Source organism: Rutidosis leptorrhynchoides, chromosome 6 (assembly GCF_046630445.1).
Source record: "Rutidosis leptorrhynchoides isolate AG116_Rl617_1_P2 chromosome 6, CSIRO_AGI_Rlap_v1, whole genome shotgun sequence".
NCBI classification, from domain to species: domain Eukaryota; kingdom Viridiplantae; phylum Streptophyta; class Magnoliopsida; order Asterales; family Asteraceae; genus Rutidosis; species Rutidosis leptorrhynchoides.
Genome location: NC_092338.1, coordinates 153213292 through 153238111, shown reverse-complemented (window position 1 = coordinate 153238111; position 24820 = coordinate 153213292). Strand labels below are relative to the sequence as shown.

The 24820-nt window shown below is 35.3% G+C and overlaps 2 protein-coding genes across 2 annotated transcripts; one reads left to right on the top strand and one right to left on the bottom strand.

The window, feature by feature from the left end:
• Nucleotides 1–1186: 1186 nt before the first annotated feature.
• LOC139854179 (uncharacterized) lies at nucleotides 1187–2554 on the top strand. The gene is made up of 2 exons (XM_071843499.1): nucleotides 1187–1817; nucleotides 1904–2554. The coding sequence occupies exons 1-2, from the start codon at nucleotides 1446–1448 to the stop codon at nucleotides 2552–2554; spliced, it is 1023 nt and encodes a 340-aa protein (XP_071699600.1). The 5' UTR covers nucleotides 1187–1445.
• A 17719-nt stretch (nucleotides 2555–20273) lies between these two features.
• LOC139854178 (ABC transporter E family member 2-like) lies at nucleotides 20274–20712 on the bottom strand. The gene is made up of 2 exons (XM_071843498.1): nucleotides 20459–20712; nucleotides 20274–20373 (listed from the first exon to the last, which is right to left on the bottom strand). Exons 1-2 carry the CDS (start codon nucleotides 20710–20712, stop codon nucleotides 20274–20276), a joined length of 354 nt encoding a protein of 117 aa, XP_071699599.1.
• Nucleotides 20713–24820: the final 4108 nt, after the last annotated feature.

The window sequence follows — 24820 nt, the reverse complement described above, 5'->3', positions numbered from 1 at the left end:
TTCTCAAGGCTTCAGCATTTTCTTTCGGTGGAGGCGTTGTGTCACTGCCAGCAACTATTTCCCATAAATCCTGTCCTTGTAGGTAGGATTCTATGCAAGTCCGCCAATAACCATAGTTGTGGTTATTGAGACTCTTGATTCCACTGCTCGTACTTGCAAGATCTGCCATCATGACGTCCAACGTCCAATAAGCTTGGTCCCTGACCGATGAGCTTTCACAGTTCCTAACTGTGCTCCGACAGAATCTTCCTTAGAGCCTTGGTGAAAACAAGCCGATGTAAACGTCCAACGTTTACCGATTTCCTCCACTAGAAATGGTCCCGAACGACCCGCTCTGATACCAATTGTTGGAAGCTTCGACGAGCCCAACACACCCACTATTGAGGACCTAGATTATACTACACTCACTACACCAACACTTTGACGTTGGTTAGCCTTTAATTTTATGAATTCTTAGTGCACAATAATAGTGAGGCGACAGTGTCGACCATATATCATTCAGGCGGTATAACCGACCATGTATTACTTAGGCGGCAGAGCCGACCATATAATAAGAACAACAAAAGTGCACTAAGAACTTAAACACAAACTAAGGCTTGATCGGAAAACTTAACAAAAACACTTATATTAAATTACAATTACAATATTACTTACAAGCTTTATCTTCTCTACTTTCGCTAACTCACACTCTTCTTCTCTTCTTCACAACTCACTTCTTATTTCACTCTCACAACTTCACACAACACAAATGAAATCTCCTCCCATATTTATACTACTCCATGGAACATTCTAGAACCTAGATATTTCCATGGATATATAAATATCTAGATATTTCTACAACCTACAAATATCTAGATTTTTCTTTTACATTTCAATTTCTAGATTTTTCTCTCATATTCTAATATCTAGATATTTTCTTATACATATTAATATCTAGATATTTTACCCATATACATTTACTAATTCCATATTATTCTAAATTTGCATTGTATTTTAACACTTTCCTATGTTACTTTTTTGCCCAAATGCTCTTGACGATGATGGGTTTACTATGTTTGAACTCTTAATTGGGATGTTTATGACAGGTAAACACAACTCTGAAATTAATTGTATATCATCTCAAAGTGTAATGCTCAAGTACTGTCGGAGTAACTCTTTTTCTTGCATATGGATGTTTATGCAGTTCCAATCTTGCTTGGATCCGTGTTTGTATTGATATACATCCTCGTGTTGATGGTTTGTATACCATTGCTCATGATTTATTACGTATTGTGGAAGGGCATAAAGATATTAGGTACATTGCCAATTTGACTTTTAAATTTAACTCCAAAAATCTAACTCTTTGTTGTAAATAGTACAGTTAATATTTGTGACTTTCAGGTGGACCTACAAAGCATATTGAGAAGAAGAAAAAGGAATGGGAAGAAGCAATAAAGATCCTGGAAATGGTATGTGATGAAATAGACAAGTTGAAGCTCACTGAAACTGGTCATCCCCATTATACCAGACCAATTCTTGAGGCTGCATCTCAAAATGCTTATAAAGTTGTTGATGAGATTTTACTTGGATCACCTATTGCAATTCAGAGCACAGATGAAAGTGGGTACGACATTATTCAGTTGTCGATTATTCACCGTTCGGAAAAAGTCTACAACCTTATCTATGAGATTGGGGAACGTAAGAATCGGTATAGAACAATTCTAGATTCTTCTAAGAACAATATCGTGCACTTGGCGGGAAGGTTAGCTCCATTACGTGAACTCCGGCGAAGAAGGGGTGCAGCATTACAACTGCAACGAGAACTTCAATGGCGTGAGGTATTAATTTTATAGATGTTATATATGATTCATGTATCATCAACAACTATAATATAATAAGTTAACATTAGACATTAATTCGTTAGGAGGTGAAGAAACACGTCTTCCCTACATACATTACTCGGGAGAACATTAAAAAGGAGACGCCTGATATGATTTTCACAAGGGAACATGAAAAGTTGTTGAGCGAAGGAGAAAAATGGATGAGAACCACAGCGGAATCATGCAGCATCACCGCTGCATTAATTACCACAATCGTATTTGCAGCAGCAATAACTGTACCCGGCGGAAACGATGATAAAGAAGGGATTCCTTTGTTTTCTAACAACACTGCCTTCATTCTCTTTGCTGTGTCAGATGCGATATCACTATTTGCATCAAGTACCGCATTACTAGTGTTCTTATCCATACTGACCGCACGTTTTGACGAGATTGACTTTCTTGTAAGTTTGCCAAACCGGATGCTTATTGGAATTGTCTCCTTGTTGCTCTCAACAATTGCCATGATGGTAGCCTTCAGCGCAACCTTGTTCCTTGTATTTTGTCAACAAAAGTTATGGATGATTGCTCCCATATGTGTCTTAGCTATCATCCCGATTGTTTCCTTCGTGGCTCTACAATTCCCACTCATAGTAGATCTTTTCTGGTCAACACATGTATCTGTCTTTGGCTACCAAAGGAAAAGTGCTGTCAGAAAATTTAATCCGAATAACATACGCTTGCTTTTTCACAAGTGAAGTTGATTGGTATTCAAAGGATCGGAAACTGCTCTTCAAATCATATGTGCGTACACTGTGGTCTTCAAGTTATGTGTGCATTTGCAATTTGTAGTTACCGTTTTAATGTTTGATAATTGATACATAGTTTCTGGAAGCTTTTTATGGGTGTGTATTGTGCAAACAGTGGGTATGAACATTACAATTAGAACGCTTTATTTATCATTAATAATATATAGTATTTGATATTTAATGTATATAGGATCGTATTGCGTAATCTGGTTGAATGAATATTAGAGAAGTCCAGATTTCTCTCTTTTTGAAATGACCCGTTAAATTACGGGTTTGTTTAAACGAAACAATTTAATGACATGTTTTAGGTATTAAGTGAATGTAAATGCTAAAGTCATTTATTATAATGACCCGTTTGACTAAGAAACTTGTCATTGTTTTTACAAATATATACGGACATGTATTTTTGCATAAGTATGTAACGTAATTAATTTCGCAAAAAGAATCTATATTTGAATATTAATGATATAATAATTATAATTACAAATATTATATTAAAAGTAAATAATAATAATAATAAAGTTAGCTCAAAGTTGAGTATTTATATTTTTAATAATAATAATAATAATTAGTGATAATAAATGTCTTTTAAATTTTTTTAGAAAATTAAAATTACAATTTAGGAGAGATTGGTATTTTCTTTTATAAAAGATTTGGTATTATTTTTTTAATTAAATTAATAAATAATTATGATATCATCATTTATGAAAATTAAAGGGTAATTAGCTTAATTATGACATTATCATTTTAAAGCTTTATATGACTATATAGATTTTAGAACTTTATTGCTGTTCTTAATTTTAACTCACTATCTCTGAAAGTTAAACGCCGATCAGTCACTAAATAATTAGTTTTTGTTCATCCATATACACCCATTTAATTTCAGTTCGTTCATACATTCATATCTATATCCGTTGAATTAAGCGGGTTAATTGATATCCATTAGATATTAAAAAAATGGTATCATATTTCCTAATATGCGATGAAAACAAAAATAAATATAACATGACATAATTAAAATGTATTCACAAGAATGTATAATCTTTGTCGAAGATATAACACAAATTGTTGAATTTACTATTAAACATAAATTATGAAAAATTAAATACGTAATTTGTACATTTATTTTGTTATATATATATATATATATATATATATATATATATATATATATATATATATATATATATATATATATATATATATATATATATTATTGTAATATATCATAGTTATTTCATTATAAGATTGAAAAAAATGTAAATATAACGGTAAATGCATTTTTAATATTAAATATGTAAACATATATCTATATTTATATATTTGTACATGTATTTCGGATTTTAGTGGATATATCCATAAATGAAACTTTTCATTAATGTCCATATCCATATCCATATTCATATCCATATCTATTTAGATTCATCCATATTCATATTCATATCCATTTAGGTTCATTCATATCCATTATAAAGCGGGTGGATCGAATGAATATCCACTGAATCCGATGATCATTGTCATCCCTACATACCAGTAGGTAAGTTTTGTTACCAATTGTGCTATAAGTTCAAATTTAAATTAGTGTGAAAGTTTAATAAGATATATGAGATTACAAATGTTTTTGACTAAATTAATATATATTATTTTTGTCAACAATCCAAGCCAAAAAAAAAATCAACTCAAGTAATGGATGAGATATAGATGGGATAATCCTATATTCACATTTATATACATTTAAATTTATTTATTTATATTTATATTCATTTAATTCAAGTTCATCCGTCTATATTCATATTCGCTGTATTCTGCAGGTTAATGGATAATTATTGGATATTTAATAAATTGTTCAAAATATTCTCAATTATGAAATGAAATTATCAAAGTATTTTTAACAAATAATTTTTTTTTATAGAAAATGCAAACACAAACAAGTGTAATCTTAGTTAATTACACAAAATATTTTACCAATGTAAGTGTATATGTGTAATCTTCAATTATTTAGTCACATTTGTTTTGAGGTACTTTTGATTGTTATTTGTCGTTTTGCTACATAGTTTGAAGTAAAATTTGACTTCCTAATTGATGTTGAGTTACTATCCGTCGATAATTAAAAGAAATGAAAACTCAAAATAATATTAGATAAATATTTTAGATATACGAATTTATTTATTCACATAATCAAAACCTCCCAATAATGAAGGCACTTTGCCCGATGATCAAGCCAACATTCACTTGTAACGTGAACTTCGGCTTGAGTGCAATGAGGTGGTGGTTCTTTTGCCGGTTGAAGGTCCCTACAACGGTTAAACTGGTAGAGATCATCAGTTGCCAGGTCCGATCATTGAGCATACCTAGATACTCAAATGATCCATGTTCCAATGATACGTTCTCATTCACAATCTACTTTAGCTTACATCTATCAAGATTAGCAGGATAACATGACTTCAGTTGTAATCTCTCTAATCCAGCAACCCTTAAAATGATGAACCTCACCCTCTATTTATAAAAGTTGCTTATGTTCGTATCTGACTTTAGCCATATCTTCAGCAGTGCAAGTAGGATGCGAAATTCATATCTTCATATGTGTAACTTACGCATATGATCACCCGACTCCCACTAGCTTAACGAGCACACTTTTAAACCGATTATCCAAAAATTTTGCCACTATTTAATAGAAGAAACCAATAAGACCAATGAAACCAATGAAACCAAGCTCATGGAGCCTTTTTGAGTCCATATAGCGATTTGCAAAGATAGCGAGTTGCAAAGATGACAAACATAATCAGGGTTATGAGAATCATGAAAACCTAGAGATTGGTGCATATATACAGCTTCTATGTTAGATTACCATGCAAGAAAGCGTTCTTGACATCCAGTTTATGAATAAGCCAGTGTCAAGAAACAGATATGCTAAGGACAACTTTTAATAGTACCTGGTTTTACCGCCAAACTAAAGTCTCACCACAATCAATACCATATCATTGAATTTTGCCATTACCCACCAACCGAGACTTGTACATGTCTAAAGTGCTATAGAGTGTAACTTACGTTTAAAAGCGATATAGATGTTACAATATTAACACCTAAATGTCTAGGAACTGTAGCCTAATTACCATTTTTTATTAAACCATTGTATTCATCAAGCATTGCATGTTTCAAGCTATGCTCGACAAGGATTTGGATGTCAGGTTTAAAAATATAAGGCGAGGTTTTAATGTTTAAGTTTAAATGAGAGATGGGTTTATATATTCCGATTTGGAAATGGTGAGCATGGGGTGTTGATTGTGGGTTGTCGTAGTAGAGATGGTCACACTGGCCGATAAGGAGGGAACATAGGTTGATGCATCAGTAAAAGGAGGTTCTGGATTAGCAGAAGCAGGAACCAAAGTAGTAGATGGTTGGTATGTTATGGTTATTGGTGTATTGGTGGTACAGGTGAGGTTATAATTCACCGAAAATGTAAAGAAACAAGTAAGAGAGAGAGGAAGACCACTAAAGAATTGCTTATAAACTAAACAAATGTTTATATACGCTTACTAAAAGACTGACTTTTATTCATATTCAATTCATTAGGTCAACGTGAAACTAAGAAAGATAGATGTGCCTAAGGCATAAGTAAAATGTGCACACTAAGAGAAGAGAAGAGATGTTCGCAAAAACTGCCATAAGAACGCCAAACCCTATATGTAAAAGAGCCTATCACGGGGTTCTATTCAGAAACCTCGTCTGAGAACTTGTATAGCGCAACACAACAATGGTGTTTGCGCCGAAGGAGGGTGGTGTAAAGCGTTGAGCCATTGGCTTGCTGAGCTTTTCTAATTTGGATTTCTCACCCACATCACCGAGAGGAGGAAGCCTCAAAAAGCGGAGGCCGCGCTGTAGGTCACGTGACCTGCACCGAGTTGGTGGCTATATATGAATTATATATATATATATATATATATATATATATATATATATATATATATATATATATATATACACACACACACACACACACACTTAATGTTGTACATTTTCAATTTTTGATGTAGCACTCTTTTTGCCGATTATTTATCTTCTTTATTTCTACCAAAACTAAATACCGACACCATGATGCATTATAGTATTTTATCTTAACTCTATCTAAGGAAAACAAATATATCTAATGGGTTGTGCGCTGTGATAGAACATTTTCATGCCTTTTCTGAAACTAATGTTAGGTGAAAACTGAGAAAGAAATTGTGAAAAAAGGGACCCAGGTCTTTTTCACTTACCAACAAATATATCTTATGACCACGTAATCCATGCACTTGATATGATTACGTGGTTTTGTTTATTATATATATATATATATATATATATGCATGGATTGGAACATGTGATAAGTTCATGAGTTGGTAAGTGAAAAGACCTGGGTCCCTTTTTTTTGCAATTTCTTTCTCAGTTTTCACCTAACATTAGTTTCAGAAAAGGCATGAAAATGTTCTATCACAACACACAACCCATTAGATATATTTGTTTTCCTTAGATAGAGTTAGATAAAATACTATTTTGCATCATGGTGTCGGTATTTGGTTTTGGTAGAAATAAAGAAGATAAATAATCGGTAAAAAGAGTTCTACATCAAAAATTGAAAATGTACAACATTAAGTATGTATGTAATAAGTAGTAGAAGATAAACTAGAAAGTGTACATATAACTATTTTGTAGAATTTTTCGGATAATATTAGTTGCGTAAACATAGTAGTCATTTTATACATAAATATTATATGATACTACAAACACGTACGAAACAACTTATATTCAAATGCAACTGTCGCAACGCGCGATCTGAAATCTATCATATCATAGTTAATTTAACATTCTTGTTTATTAATACAATTACATAACACCGCACACATACATTAGCTTCTATACACTTGTATATTCCCTTCGTCCCATATTAATAGTTCAGTATTTTATTTTGGGATGTCCTAAATTAATAGTCCACTTCCATAAATGGAAAAGAATAAGAAGATTAAGTTCTATTGTGTCCTTAATGTATGCGGATGGGATTAAAGGAGAAAGAAAATATAAGAGTAAAACTAGAAAGTAAACAGAAAGTGTAGTACTTTTATGAAATTTCCTTAAACTGTGTGTTTTTTTTGTCTGTGGACTATTAATATGGGACAGAAGGAGTATATAATAGTATAATAGTCGTATGTTAACTATTGTGACTTTTCACACTAAGGCCGAATGCAATAATTCGTTAGCCACCACCGCCACCGACCACCACTCGTTAACAGCCACCACCAGCAAACCGTTAAATGGCTCGCCAGTGGACCCTACAACGAGCCTAAAGGCTGGATTAGTGGGCCCCACTTTTTTAATTTAAATGGCTAGTTTTTTTTTCTTTTTCTTTTTTCCAACCCATTTCATATATATATATATATATATATATATATATATATATATATATATATATATATACACACACACACACACACACACACCCCATTACTTAATTAAAATCATACCATTTCACTCTCAAATTATCTCACACATACATTTTTCACTATCAATATTTACAAAAAAATGGTTATCACAAACACGGTTACGTTCGAGGTTCACGGCGGCGTGTTATTTTTCGATGACATGGACCGATACGACGAAGGGTCGATACCTTAGATGTGGTGGTTACCGGCCTTTACGTTAGCGATTTGTTTGATTATTTAAGGCGAACCGCTAATTGTGATGAAGTTTCGCATTTTGCATACTCAAATGACGAAAAGAAGTTCTTCGAGTGGCTCGAGGATAACGATACTTGGGCGTGGCTACTCGAAACCGCAATAATCAACTCGAAAAATGTCGTGTTGTTACGAAAAATATTTGGGACGATCTTCCTCACGTAACTGATCGTAGTGAGGATGATTATTATACCGATTAATCGGTATTTAATTTATTTACTAGTACTCCCTCCGTCCCAAAATAAATGTTCTGATTTGACTTTTTGACTCTTTTTTCGTAAACTTTGACTTTGAATATCTTTCTTCGTGTCATAAAATAATTGATGAAAGTTATATCAATAAAAACACTAATAGAAAATCAATCTATTCATATAATTGTCATCAAAAATTATATAGCAAAAACCATAAAATTTTGAAGTCAAAACATAAAAGACTGACTTACAAAAGTCAAACAAGACATTTATTTTGGGACGGATGGAGTATTTTGTTTATGTACTCGTTTTTTCTTATGTACTCGTTCTTTTTATGTACTCATAGTTTAATTTTAATATTAATGTAAGCGTATTTTTATTAATTAATGTAATCGGTTTTTTTATTATTTTTTCTCTAATCCGTATTTTTTTAGTTTATAAATGTTATTTATATTTATATTTGAAGTTTTAAATAATAATTAAAAATGGTTAAAGTGTGGTGGTGAAGTTTATGATTGTGAGGGTTTAGTGAAAGAAATGTTAAAGTGTTTGTGCGGATGTGGATATAAAAGTAGTGTTAAAATGTTGCACCATTGTATGTGACCTAATAACCTACGGTTGTAACTTTACCAGAGGGGTGTGATTTTTCAAATGGTTATGACTTTTAATAACTAATAACTTCCAATAACTACCACACTTTAACTACTTGACTTTTAATCCAACGAATATGTCCCACTATTTAGCACTTATCTGAGTTTTATTCCAAAAAAATACCTCCTTTATACTCCGATCTCTTTTGCTTTTTTTTCATTTCATTTCACCGCTTGCACCCTGATCAAGCATAAAATGTTCCAACGGGTTCGGTTCATGCGAGATCAACAAAGAGGGGGGGGGGTTAAGGGATTTTTGAGTTTAACTTTCCGATACGGAGTACTGTGAATAACCCTCTTACGAGATGATGATCTCAGAAAGGGTGGTTAAATGTAACCCACCATCATCCGGGTTAACCGGAGTTGATGGCCCAATGGCGATGTTAGGATTTACGTCGTGTGCGCTACCTAAAATTGCTGAGTGTTTGAGAGAGTTGTTCGGGTTGTGCGGGTTAGTTGGAGTATGATCGAGAGTGTTTTGTTTGTAAAATGGAATGTAATTCCAGAGTTGTGTGTTCTTTGTTCATGTTACTCCTATTTATACTCGTGAGCTTTTGTCCCTTAGTGCCACATAAGAGGAAAAAGGATATGTTGGTGCCATGTTGTATTATCTTTGTCCTTTTATTCCAAAAAGCCGTAAAAGTAATACCATTATCTTAGTGATGTCTCCCTTATACCCTGCTGTCCTTTTCTGGCTGTCCTGCGATGTCAGGATCGTATCGTGATGCCATAGGTGTCTTTTCTTCTTTAGTGTTGCCATAGTACATTTCGAGCCTTATTCGTGCCCTAAATATGGCGCCATGTTTAAAATGTGCGACCAACATTTGTGGGCATATTATCAAAGCGTGATGAGATGGCACGTAGCTAGCGTATGGATATGATCCTACGCAATTATATAGGGCGATGCGCTCTAATCTGATATTGCGCAAATAGATGTGCAGCTATGCGCATCATTAAGTCCCCCCAGTTCTAGATTGCGCGCAATTTATTGCGCTTGATGTAGAACTCTAATTACGACATACAGTGCGCTAAGGAAGTTCATTTAGTGCTAGGTATTGCACATGGTGCAGAACTCTAATCATGACATACAGTGCGCTAAAGAAGTTCATTTAATGTTAGGTATTGTGCACGATGTAGAACTTTTATTATGACATACAATGCGTTAAAGAAGTGCATTTAATGCTAGGTATTGCGCATGGTGCAGAACTCTAATTATGACATACATTGCGCTAAAGAAATGCATTTAATGCTAGGTATTGCGTACGGTGCAGAACTCTAATTATGACATACAGTGCACTAAAGAAGTGCATTTAATGCTAGCTATTGCGCACAGTGCAGAACTCTAATTATGACATACAATGCGCTAAATAAGTGCATTTAATGTTAGGTATTGAACACAGTGCATAACTCTAATTATGACATACAGTACGCTAGAGGAATGCATCTAATGCCAGGGTGGTTTTTACGGCTTGTCAGTCTGTCAAGCGCAGGAAGCCGTAAACACTTATTATCACTCTGACACGATCACTGTAGCCTGGCTATTGGAAGCTTTCAACTTAATCATTATCCTGACACGATTACTGTAGCATGTTAGTTTTTCCTCCGTTATATTTGCGGCACGTGTACGGCTGTGACGCGCTTTCCATTTTTCCATGCTTTTCGTTCAAATTTATCCTTATAAATACCACATTAACCTTTTTATGAAGTGTTTATCACCTACACACTCTCTTCTTCTTTGAGCAATTAATTCGACACTTTTTCTAGCTCCCTTTCCTTTCTTCTTATACAAAATTCCGTATTCTTCTTCCTCTGTTACTGAAAGTAAGAACGTCGGGGAGATCTTCTTCAATGATCTTTTGCTAGGATTTGGAGGACATTTTGGTGGATTATCTTCTTCTTCATTCTTTTAGACCTATTCCCCTAGTAACAGTTGTAACAACCCAACTTTTCCCGTTAAATTATTTTAACGCCGTCTTTTTTTTAGATAATATCTTTCGGATCTAGATTCGTATCTTCCGTTATTTAGCGTTTCTAATATTCACGTTATTTAATTATAACATCTCTCGTTTACTCTAGCGTATTTAAAATATTCGTTCGGTTAATTCGCGCACCCGCTTTTAAAACTTGAGGGACTAATCGTGTCAAGTGGCCAAAGTGGTGACTAGGTCAACTAGTCAACCACCTCACCACCTTCACTCATTCATTCACCTCTTCTTTCTACTACTTCCATTATTTTGCTCTCAAACTCCCAATCCTTAATTCATCATCTAAATCCAATCTAGCAATCAAACATCAAAACAAATTTCATATTTGTGATCCTTGCATCATCCTCTTCAATTTGGTACCAATTTCATAGCTTGGGGTAAGCTTTTCAAAATCTCTAATTTTCATAAATTAGACCTTTAAACTTAAAAGTGTGTTAGTTAGTGTCTATGGCTCGAGTGTAACATGAATATGTGATTTATTTGCTCGATCTTGTTATTTTGCGTAAACTAGCATGAACTTGAAATAGATTAGTTTAATCCTTGAATTTTGGTTGATTAAATGTTGTAAATGTTAAAGTTCATGTATTAAATGTGTTACTAGCATCACTAGCTTCGTTTTGGTATGTAGGTTGATTTAGAAAAACTTCATTTACAAAATTATTGGATTCATGATTCTTGGTTAGGATTTGATAGCTTTAAATATGAACTTTTGATGCATTGAAGGCTATGAAATGTTGTTAGTAAGTATTTAGTTTCAATGTATGTTTAATTACCTTCGAAACGGCATATCTTAGGCGTAAATTGGATTCCCGAATCATCGTTTGCATTTATGAGCTTGAAACGTTATAAAATGATCATTCGATGGGATTTTTGTTGTTGTTAATGATGAATTTGATTGATGATATATGTTTAGATGTATTCCTCATTAAAACACCTTCCCAACGATATAAGATACATGTTGTGAATGTTTACGGTTCATTAGTTGCGTTAAAATGAAGTTTGGTTCGAGACTTGAACATTTGAAACAGCCCAGGCACCAGCTCACGCCTGTCGGCGCGACGCGGCCCACCAATGTAGCGGCGTGACATATGCCGTGTTTGGGGGCTGTTCAACTTTCCTTTTTCACGATAAATTCTAACTATGCTACGCACCTCCGATTAACATGTAATTTGTTCTAACATGCTTATATATGATTAATTAGCTCAGAAAAATAGTCCGAGACCCTACCCGAACGTGTTGACTTTTTCGTTGACTTTGACATTGATTGAAGTTGACTTTTATTCAAACTAAACCAATACTTTGTTTAATCGTTATAACCTCTCTCTTGTACTTGTATCTTGCATGAAACTTGACAACGTGATTCACATGCTATATAATCGAGTCGTAACGAGTCATAGGACTAATTGAACAACTTTGACCGACCTTGTGTCGTAACCGGTAATTGATACAACTTATTTGTTTAGGTCAAGGCTAAGCAACTTTCATTTGCACAACGTTTAAAATTCAAATACTTTGGCGTGCAACTACGGTGAGATCATAGTCCCACTTTTACTCTTTTATACTTATATTTGGGATGAGAAAACATAAACGTTTCTTTTTACAACGTGAAAGCAAGTACAAAAACCACCATTCTACGTACGAGTTAGAATAAAAATGCCTCAATTCAATTATCATTAGTTACACTTGCAGGGTGTAAGCGAGAACTTATGTTGTGTGGCCATACGAGTTTGAAAAACCCTCATTCGGACGGTTCGCTACCGTTAATCGGATGAAATATCTTTTCGGGGATAAGTGTAGGTTCTAACACTATATTAATGGGGTTCGTGACAGTTAAGCCTTGATAATTGGGTGCTCGTGATAACAACAACTTTTAGATTGGCTTACTATTATTTCAACGTTACATATCTCGTGATTTAACTTACTTACTTACTAAACCTATGATTTCACCAACGTTTTCGTTGACATATTTTCTATGTTTTTCTCAGGTCTTTGAATGCTAAGTGATTTATGCTTCCGCACTCTATTTTGATACTTCCTTGGATGTCGAGTATACATGCATAAATGGAGCGTCTTTTGACTTTATTTTAAATTGTGACGCATAGGTTTCATTTGTACTTAAAACGTTGTAACTTATTTAGTCGTTGAACTACTTTGTAAACTTTGAAACATCTTTACCTTTGAAATGAATGCGATATATTTTGGTCAAACGTTGTTTTAAGGATTTATGACCACGTAACGGGACCTAAGTAGACGGCGCCGTCAATGACAATTTTGTCGGGTCGTTACAGATGGTATCAGAGCGTTGGTTGTAGGGATTAGAGTTCATTGGTGTCAATCCCGAGTCATAGGGTGCATTAGTGAGTCTAGACTACAACCGGTATATAGACTCGAAGTAGGACTTACTTGACTACTTGTGCATTTATACTCGAACTCTTATATTCATATCTAACTCTTATTCCATCTTAATCTTACGTTGTTGATTTGATTGACACGCCATCTTGACTCTATGAGGTAATGTTAAATGCACATGTGAATTAGGATAATATAACTGCCGGGATTATGTTATGGTGACTCATGTAGACATTCCGACATTACGACATAGAGAATCGAGGGCGGGTCAAGGAAAATTATCTCTCTATCTTTATTCCATATCACGATTAGTATTATTGAGAATACTAATCAACGATATTCTTGCATTTTCAAGGAACAATGGCGCACCGAGGTCAACACAATACTATTCCCGAAACTCTCGAACAAGCTCTTCAACGAATGATAGCCACCGCCGTAGATGCGGCCATGGCCGGTCACTCCTCCAACAACAACAACAACAATCATGGAGCCGGTAATTCAAACGAGGGGTGCTCCTACAAGAACTTCATGGGGTGCAAACCTCCTACTTTCGATGGAACCGGGGGACCGATTGCTCTCACCCGATTGTTTGAGCAAACGGAAGCCGTTTTTGGCATAAGCGGTTGCCGGGACCAAGACAAGGTCAAGTATTCCACCCACACTTTCGCCGGTATTGCTCTCTCATGGTGGAACACGTACGTGCGATCGGTGGGTACCGATGAAGCCCAAGCACTCTCTTGGACCGAATTAAGAGAAAAGATGATCACCGAATACTTCCCACGCGATGAGACTCGAAGGCCCGAACACGGGCTAAGAAATTTAAAAACGGTCCGGAATGACCTCGAAGCTTATAATCAACGGTTTGCCGAACTAGCCTTAATGTGTCCAAACCTCATGACTCTCGAGTCCCTAAGAGTTGAACTTTACAAGGATGGCCTCCCTAAGAGCATTTAACCCGGGGTAATGTCATCCGAACCCACTAACCTACAAAAGGCTTTAAGGATGGCCCACCAATTTATAGAAACGGTGGATGAAATTGAAGCGCCAGCACCAACGGCCGAGGATCAATCGGGTGGCAACAAAAGAAAATGGGAAGCCTCTCAATCAAGCAACTACAACCACAATAACTCTGCCAAGAAGCCTTTCACCTCCAATGGCAAGAAAGGGTATGCCGAAAACCTACCTTATTGTAACAAGTGCCACAAACATCATTTGGGTGAATGTGGCAAACCATTTTGCAACAAATGTCAAAGAAGTGGCCATGTGGCCCATGATTGTAGAAGTGCCGTCCCCGTCACTAAAAAGGGGCCCAATGCACACAAAACGGGTGTTTGTTTCGAATGTGGCTAACCGGGTCATTTTAAGAATGCATGCCCAAAGAAGAAATCAAACCCTAATGTACGCGGATGAGCTTTCAACATTAACGCCAATGATGCCCGAGATGACAATGAACTAGTCACGGGTACGTTCTTCTTAACAACTCTTATGTTTCTTGTTTATTCGATTCGGGTGCCGATAAATGTTTCATATCCAAGGCTTTGGATCATACTCTTTGCACTCCACCACTCCCCCTAGATACTACTTATTCCATTCAAGTGACCAACGAAAAACTATTGCGTGCTGACAAATTTTATCGAAGGGTGTAAGTTAAACTTATTGGGTAAAGAGTTTGAAATTGACTTGATACCTATAGAACTAGAAAGCTCAAAACCTATTCGTTAAGAAGAAAATGGCTCACTACAAATGTGTATAGATTATCGTGAACTAAATAACTTCCGGTTAAGAACCAATATCCTCTTCCCTGTATCGATAACCTGTTGATCAATTACAAGGATCCCGTGTGTATTCCAAAATCGACCTCCATTCCGGTTATCATCAATTGAGGGTTAAGGGAGAAGATGTCTCCAAAACCGCTTTCCAAACTCGCTACAATAGTTATGAATTTTTTTAGTGTCGTTAAGTTTAACTAGGCTCCGTCCGTATTCATGGATCTTATGAATCGCATATGCAAGCTTTATCTAGACAAATACATTATCGTATTCATAGATGATGTCTTAATCTATTCAAAAAGTGAAGAAGAAAACGAACAACATCTCCGTCTTACGCTCGAACTCTTTAGAAAAGAGCAACTCTATGCCGAATTCTCCAAGTGTGAATTTTTGTTAAACGAAGTCCAATTTCTAAAACATGTTGTTAGTAGTCAAGGTATTAAAGTAGATCTCGCAAAAATCGAAGCCATATGTAATCGGGAAGCCCTCACGACTCCGACTTGAATTCGTAAAAATTTGGATCTCGCCGGTTGTTACCGAAGATTCATTTCCGACTTTTCCCATATTGCTCGTCCTTTAACCTCGTTAACTCACTAAGGGAAAAATTAAACCTCTCTGTGTCTGAACCTTGAACGTGATTATTCACACCAACCTTACTAGTCAAATTCGTGTAGCCCAAAATGGAACTCAAATATGAAAATATTTCTAAGTGAACGTCTGAAAGGCATCCTCTCTCGACTCGAAGTCAAGGAAACTGAAATTCGTTATTTTTGCATGAAGAATTGGAGTACTTAATTATGGGCCCGATCAACCTTCTCATCACCACGTACCACGTAACATAACTCTGTTATTTCACTATTACTGTCTGATGTTACTGGAACCCAAGATAACACACAATTCAAGGATACCTCTTTCTTCTTTGACTTATTGTCCTTATGCTTCTGATATACGGCCAGCTACTACTCAACTCCAAAACATATATAACTATGTGTACAACCTTGTTTTCCACCAAGTCTCAACATTTGACCACAAGACGCGCGATGTGACTATATAAAAAATATGAAAAATCCTCCTGTCATTACACTCATACTTCCGTATAAGGAAATCTTACCATCCGATCTCTCAATGGAGAGGGACTCCACACACTATACCAGTTTTCACCACGAAGGGGAATAATCTTATTAAACGTATTCAGAAATCGATGAGATGGGAAAAACTTGCACAACTATTCATTGAAGAGATTCTATTCTAACACAGTGTGCCATTGTCTTTTATTTCGGATCGAGATGCTCGTTTCACTTCCAGTTTTACAAGAAGCCTTAGGAACACTTTTAAACATGAGTACCGCGTATCATCCACAAACCGACGAACCAAGCAAATGTACGATTCAAATCTTGGAAAGACATGTTACAAACTTGTATTGTCGTTTTTAGCCGATTCCTCTTACAATGGTAGTTATCACTCGTGTATTAACGTCGCACCTTTTCGAAACTTTATATGGCCGCAAATGTTGTTCTCCTATTCGTTGGGCCGAAGTAGGTGACAAGAAAATCACCGGATCCGAGCTCATTCAAGAAATGACCGTTGAGATCGTTCAAATCCAAGAAGGGCCCAAGACGGCCCGTCGTCCTCAAAATAGCTATGCTGATGTTAGACGTAAACCTCATGAATTTCAAGTGGTTGACCACAGATGTTAAAAGTCGCACCTTGGGAAGGTGTAATCCATTTCGGGAATGAGGAAATTTAAATCCGCGATATATTGATCCTTTTGAAATCTTGGGGCGTATTGGACCTGCTGCATACCGTTTAGATCTTCCGACTCAATTAAGTTCCCGTTTATCCTACATTCCAGGTATCAAACTTAGAGAAGTGTCCTGCGGAATAGGAACTTGTTATTCTTTTAGATGAGCTTACTATTTATGACAAACTCCACTTCATAGGAGAACCGGTTAAAATTATGGATCGTGAAACCAAACCTTGAGACAATGTAAAATCTCGACTGTCAAGTTCGTTGGAATGCCAAAAGTGGACCCGAGTTTACGTAGGAGAGACAAGACCAAATGAAAAGGAAGTACCTTCACTTATTCGTAGAATTGACAATGAAAGGTCTCGAGGAAGAGACATCGACTACTGCTTCCAACTAAATTTCGGGATGAAATTTCTTTTAAGGTGTGGGTAATGTAACAACCCGACTTTTCCCGTTAAATTATTTTAACGCTGTCTTTTTTTTAGATAATATCTTTCGTATCTAGATTCATATCTTCTGTTATTTAGCGTTTCTAATATTCACGTTATTTAATTATAACATCTCTCATTCACTCTAGCGTATTTAAAATATCCGTTCGGTTAATTCGCGCACCCGCTTTTAAAACTTGTAGGACTAATCATGTCAAGTGGCCAAAGTGGTGACTAGGTCAACTAGTCAACCACCTCACCACCTCCACTCATTCATTCACTTCCTCTTTCTACTACTTCCATTATTTTTCTCTCAAACTCCCAATCCTTAATTCATCATCTAAATCCAATCTAGCAATCAAACATCAAAACAAATTTCATATTTGTGATCCTTGCATCATCCTCTTCAATTTGGTACCAATTTCATAGCTTGGGGTAAGCTTTTCAATATCTCTAATTTTCATAAATTAGACCTTTAAACTTAAAAGTGTGTTAGTTAGTGTCTATGGCTCGAGTCTAACATGAATATGTGATTTATTTGCTCGATCTTATTATTTTGCATAAACTAGCATGAACTTGAAATGTGTTAGTTTAATCCTTGATTTTTGGTTGATTAAATGTTGTAAATGTTAAAGTTCATGTATTAAATGTGTTACTAGCATCACTAGCTTCGTTTTGGTATGTAGGTTGATTTAGAAAAACTTCATTTACAAAATTGTTGGATTCATGATTCTTGGTTAGGGTTTGATAGCTTTAAATATGAACTTTTGATGCATTGAAGGCTATGAAATGTTGTTAGTAAGTGCTTAGTTGCAATGTATGTTTAATTACCTTCGAAATGGCATATCTTAGGTGTGAATTGGATTCTCGAATCACCGTTTGCATTTATGAGCTTGAAACATTATAAAATGATCATTCGATGGGATTTTCGTTGTTTTTAATGATGAATTTGATTGATGATATGTGTGTAGTTGTATTCCTCGTTAAAATACCTTCCCAACGATATAAGATACATGTTTTGAATGTTTACGATTCATTAGTTGCGTTAAAATGAAGTTTGTTTCGAGACTTGAACATTTGAAACAGCCCAGGCACCAGCTCATGCCTGTCGGCGTAGCGCAGCCCACGAATGTCACGGCGCGACATATGCCGCGTTTGGGGGCTGTTCAACTTTCATTTTTCACGATAAATTATAACTATGCTACGCACCTCCGATTAACATGTAATTTGTTCTAACATGCTTATATATGATTCATTAGCTCAGAAAATAGTCCGAGACCCGACCCGAACGTGTTGACTTTTATGTTGACTTTGACTTTGACTGAATTTGACTTTTATTCAAACTAAACCAATACTTTGTTTAATCGTTATTACCTCTCTCTTGTACTTGTATCTTATATGAAACTTGACAACGTGATTCACATGCTATATAATCGAGTCTTAACAAACCATAGGACTAATTGAACAACTTTGACCGACCTTGTGTCATAACCGGTAATTGATACAACTTATTTATTTAGGTCAAGGCTAAGCAACTTTCATTTGCACAACGTTTAAAATTCAAATACTTTGGCGTGCAACTACGGTGAGATCATAGTCCTACTTTTACTCTTTTATACTTATATTTGGGATGAGAAAACATAAACATTTCGTTTTACAACGTGAAAGCAAGTACGAAAACCACCATTCTACGTATGAGTTAGAACAAAAATACCTCAATTCAATTATCATTAGTTACACTTGCAGGGTGTAAGCGATAACTTATGTTGTGTGGCCATACGGGTTTGACAAACCCTCATTCGGACAGTTCGCTACCGTTAATCGGATGAAATATATTTTCGGGGATAAGTGTAGGTTCTAACACTATATTAATGGGGTTCGTGACAGTTAAGCCTTGATAATTGGGTGCTCGTGATAACAACAACTTTTAGAATGGTTTACTATTATTTCAACGTTACAAATCTCGTGATTTAACTTACTTACTTACTAAACCTATGATTTCACCAACGTTTTCGTTGACATATTTTCTATGTTTTTCTCAGGTCTTTGAATGCTAAGTGATTTATGCTTCCGCACTCTATTTTGATACTTGCTTGGATGTCGAGTATACATGCATACATGGAGCGTCTTTTGACTTTACTTTAAATTGTGTCGCATAGGTTTCAGTTGTACTTAAAACGTTATAACTTATTTAGTCGTTAAACTACTTTGTAAACTTTGAAACATCTTTACATTTGAAATGAATGCGACATATTTTGGTCAAACGTTGTTTTAAAGACTTATGACCACGCAACGGGACCTAAGTAGACGGCGCCGTCAATGACGATTTTGTCAGTTCGTTACAGATAATGATCCTTCTACCGACAAAGAAGCCATATACTTGAAGGTTATGTAATCTAGTGCCCTTCGCTACCCACCTACCACTGACATGGAGAGCAATGTTCCTTCTACTGGCGTCGAGTTACATGCGCTCGAGGTGGCGTATATTCGGAGGGGGTTCTATGCACAGATGTGGAGTCCATCGATCATGATACTTGGGTACCCACCCCTTCTATCGTAACCCAAAGGGACTCGGCTGATCAGGGAACTTCTTCCCACAAGAAGGGGTGCAAGCATGCTGTCAAGACTGGGGAGAAGTCCTGCAAGAAGGAGAAGAAGGCTGGTAAGCGCACTTGTTTGCATTCCTTTCCATTATCTTTTTAGTTTTCTATATTGCCTGCTCTAACGTGTAATTGCTTGTCTTTCATTGTGCAGCTGGTGGCGAGGGCGCGCATGGCCCTCTTTAGAACGTGGTTTTGTAGTTTAACAAGCTGGTAACTCGAACCGATATATGTAACTAAGTTAGTCGTCCAAGTAATAGTAAGATCCAGCAAGTTTCTGATCCCTATCCTTTGTTGGATTAAGCTTGTTGATTCTTGGTCGAAAATTAATTGGGTCCTGCCTGAATGTAATGGTCAGGTGAGACAAGAAGAGATTCACTTCAGTCCGTAACGATTGAGGCGCATTTGCAACACATTCAATCAAACATGATTCCTTTATAAACGATAACTCGGTTCGCTAAATAAGTTGCCATTATAATGTTACGTTCAACCACAAATGCAGTCTTCTTAGCATGCAACATAAATCTCTTTATCACTTTTGAGGTAACAATGTGTTTCTTAGAAGATAGGTACGCACTTGGTTCATCTATCAGATAGATATCAGCAGGCTTGCCGAGACTCGAAGTTAATGCAACTCGATGCAACTCACCATCAGAAAGATTAACAACTTTTTGATCCATTAGCTGCTCGATTTGAAAAGGCTATATAGGCTATACCCCCGCAAGGGGGTTGAAGCTGTTTAAAAGGGAGAATTCAGAGACAGATCTATACATGGATGCGCAGAGAATTCTCACCACGCTTTTTGTGGTGCCTTTCAGATTCAAGACAAGTACGCGCCGTTGGAGGAGGAGCCCAGCTCGAGGCAGGAGGCGCACGAACGTCTTACTATTTTTATGATGGGGTGGAGGCGACGCAGGATGTGCGTGTTAGCGCAGAGGCTATTGTTGAGTAGTTTTTGAATGTTGACTTGTAATTTTTACGTTTATGTATTGTACACGCATCGCGCTGTTTGTATTGAACACTTGATGAAATGAAGTATTTTGTTCTTTTAAGTAATGTTTCTTTTTGTTCGGGTTATTACTTTTATTACTTGTATTCAAATACTGTGCATGCATGATACCGGGTATAGACTTGTGTTTGTAAATTGTGGTGATGTGTTGAAAGTGTGTGCAGTAGTGCTTAGCTTATTCTTCAACTTTTAAATTTATAAAACCTTTTATTAATACACTTTAACACCCTAACTAGCAACAAAACCCGATCAGAGATAGTATGTAAGGTTATCGTCCCATGAGAAGGGTGGTATCGATAAGAGTTGCTTTATTATTTAATTCTTATTAAAGAATTAAAGATATATTTTTATGTCTTTTATGGGATAGATTTCTCTTAGGAAAGAGTTTGCTTTTTAAAGATAAAAAAAACAAAATAAGGAATTGAAGATTCAAAATAAAGATAAAGATACAAGTAAATATACAAGTGATTACAAGGACAATCAATTCATACTGAATTCATATTAGATAAGTTTCATGACTTATATTAACACTAAGTAGAGTAACAATCATAGACCAATTATTATCCCTTAATAGGTTAAACTAAGTGTTGCATAGTAATCAATAAGTAGGATTTAAAGCATATGCTAGATATGTGATGTGCACAACTAACATCTTAATTCTTCATGTTCAATTCAATTACATGATACATACCAATCTTGTGATGAGGATCAATATGCAAATAGACTGACAAATTATATAAGCTATTAAACACCTAGTAGATCAACTCAAGTTACTAGCTGAAAGTCAATTACTACTAAGTTTTCATGCAATCATTAATTAAACAAATCCAAACGAAGGATTTTCGATTAAACCTAACAATATCAACTTCTATTATATAAGCATAATTCAAATCAAATAAATTTATCACTATTAAACTCTTTAACTTAGTTGTATGCAATTCAATTTAACAAGTTTAATAGACTAGATCTAAACAAGTAGCATGAATCAAATAATATATTTATCAGATCAAGGACTAATCAACCTTAAAATCATGTTATTTAATCATTAAGCATGGAAAACAAGTATAATCAAGCAAAACAGATTCAAAACAGTTAAATATCATTACAGAAACTCAACCATACAGATCTGGAAAAGAACCAGAAACTGTACAGAATGAAGCACGAAGCCGGCGACTTCCTTCACACCAAGCCGGCGGCTTGAGTGTGAAGCCGGCGGCTTCATCTGAATTCCAGATGAAGTCTGACTTTCGTCCACGTAATCACTATGAACATTTAGTTCATGGTAAAATACAAACAGAAACAAATACAGAAAATAAAATAGACAAAACAATAAATTAAAGATAGAATCATACTTTGAAAAGAAGGCAGATGTAAAATTACTTGAATAAAATCTTAAATCTTGATTACAAAAGAGTAAATCTAACCTAAGGGTTTAGAGAAAACCCCTAAAAAATGAACTATCTACTTCTAAAACTTTTGAACATATGAAATCTGAGACCAGGGTCTTCAATTTATATTATTCTGGAGCGGTGGCCAAGCCGGCGGCTTCAGTGGGAAGCCGGCGGCTTGCCTTGAGTCGGTGACTCCTCGTGCAAGTTATACTTGATCAGCAAGTCAATTCTTGTAATCGTCATACTGAAGCCGGCGGCTTCACTTGATTCGCCGGATCTTTCTGATTTTATCTTGATTTTGTTTCCATTTTTACTTGAACTTGATCAATAAGTTGAGAAAACGTGTAAACCAGGCCGGCGGCTTCATTGGGAAGCCGGCGGCTTCAAGTGCCTTTTTCTTGATCTCCAAGTTCTTTCAATTATTATCAATTTTGGAACATTCTGTTACTTTTACCCTCAAAGCCGGCGGCTTCATATTGCCCATGCCGGCGGCTTCATACAGCCGATCTGCAATTTTCTTCATTTTTGATCATGTTTAATACATAACTTGGACATAATCATTAGAAATATCTTTTTCCCATTTTAGTGTGTTTTGGCATCAAAATGACTTAAAAATACTAATATAACTCCTCAAAATGTTATCAAAAAACTGTATAATTTAGGAGTTATCAAATTCTCCACACTTAAACCTTTACTTGTCCTCAAGTAAACCTTACAAATTATATCATGGGTATTAAAGTAAAATTACAAAGTCAAAAGTATGTCTTAATAAGAAGTTAGTATTTATTATTCATAAGAACTAGTCTGAACCAGACTAAGGATTACAAGTAGTCTTAAAGGTTATTAAGTCAGATTTATACAGCTTGGTCATCATTGGACTCTTTTGTTTTCTAACTTTAAAAAGTGTATGGTTCTCATTGGAACTCTTTTTCTTTTGATTGGCCTTCATTGGGCTCTTTTTCCTTTCATTCCTTTTGCTTTCATGCTTAGCTTTTAGCTTTACACTTTGCAAAATTTTTAAGTTGGCCCTTACTTTAGACTCTTTTGCTGCCTCAGTGGTCCATGCTTCTTATGTCATATGGTAGTTGCTATAAGCTTGCACTCGTTTCACAATTTTTGGCTTTTAACTTCCTTATCTTAAACAAGTAATCTGATCTCGAAATTGAGAGTAGTTCTATTTATTAGCATTAAGATTAAGTTAGTAGAAAGACATAAGTTTGACTAAGAATTTATACTTTCGAAAAATCGAATTTTTTTAAAATTATACCCATTTTTTCAACCTTTTCGGCAATATTTGATAATATCTTTTATACTTTTTTTAAGTGATTAATCACTTCCCTCCCCACACTTAGATTATGCAATGTCCTCATTGCATTTATAATAAAAGAATGAAATAAATAAATAAAGGACATAATTAAAAATAAGGGAAAGAGTGATGTTACTCGATTTGTAGGATCATAGTATGATTTGCGAGCACTTTTGCTGACTTCTTTTGAATTCAATAAATAACTTGACAAAAATATTAAATAACACAAACATAATACGAACATAATATTTTATTAATAATTCTTCATCACTTAAACATTTAAACACTTATGAGCTATATTGCTCTTACATTCATAATAAAGTAATAAAACAATTAAAACACTTGGACATAATATAGTCCTAATAAACGAACATATATGGATAGGTAGTTTTGATTATAGAGTCATTTGCGCGTCTCTTTTCTTTTTACGGAATTACTCTTTAGGCTTATTCTCTTCACATTCACTTTTTTCATACTCATTCAACTTCCTTTTCAAACCTAATTTTGAAGTTATAGGCATGGTTTCACTATGATGTCCTTGATGAATAATAATAGTATTACTGACATAATTGATGATGGCTTTGGATATGGACAGAAATGGTGTTCCCAAAAGAATATGTGTGATTTTATGTTCCACCATGTCCATAACAAGGAAATGAATAAGAAATTTAGTTGACCCTATGTTAACTTTAACATTCTTCACAATAACCCTTGGACGACTTAAGCTTTGAGTACCAAAATAAATAATCCCATCAATAGGTTCTAGCGTGTTTAACTTTAATCGCTCAAACATACTAAAAGGCATAATATTCACACTAGGCCCACTATCAGTTAAAGCACGAACAAATGTGGAACCATTAATTTCACAAGGGATATGAAATTCTCCAGAATTAGCACGAACTATCGGAAAGTCGGAAATTGAAATTTCTATCGGCTTTAATGGCACTTCACTAACAAATTCCTTCTCCTTAACCAGATTATCATTCTGAATTTCATCACGTGGCCGAATGAATACCCAACGCTTATATCCTTCCAACGATTCAGCGAACTTTGTGACTTCCTCAGTTTCATTATCTATCTTG

Bases quoted from the DNA above. Each gene is read 5' to 3' on its own strand.
- LOC139854179 (XM_071843499.1), top strand. From the start codon at position 1,446: ATGGTATGTGATGAAATAGACAAGTTGAAGCTCACTGAAACTGGTCAT. The intron at 1,818-1,903 runs GTATTAATTTTA...TTAATTCGTTAG, and splicing joins GAGAACTTCAATGGCGTGAG to GAGGTGAAGAAACACGTCTT.
- LOC139854178 (XM_071843498.1), bottom strand. From the start codon at position 20,712: ATGGATCAAAAAGTTGTTAATCTTTCTGATGGTGAGTTGCATCGAGTT. The intron at 20,374-20,458 runs GTTTGATTGAAT...CATTACATTCAG, and splicing joins ATCGTTTATAAAGGAATCAT to GCAGGACCCAATTAATTTTC.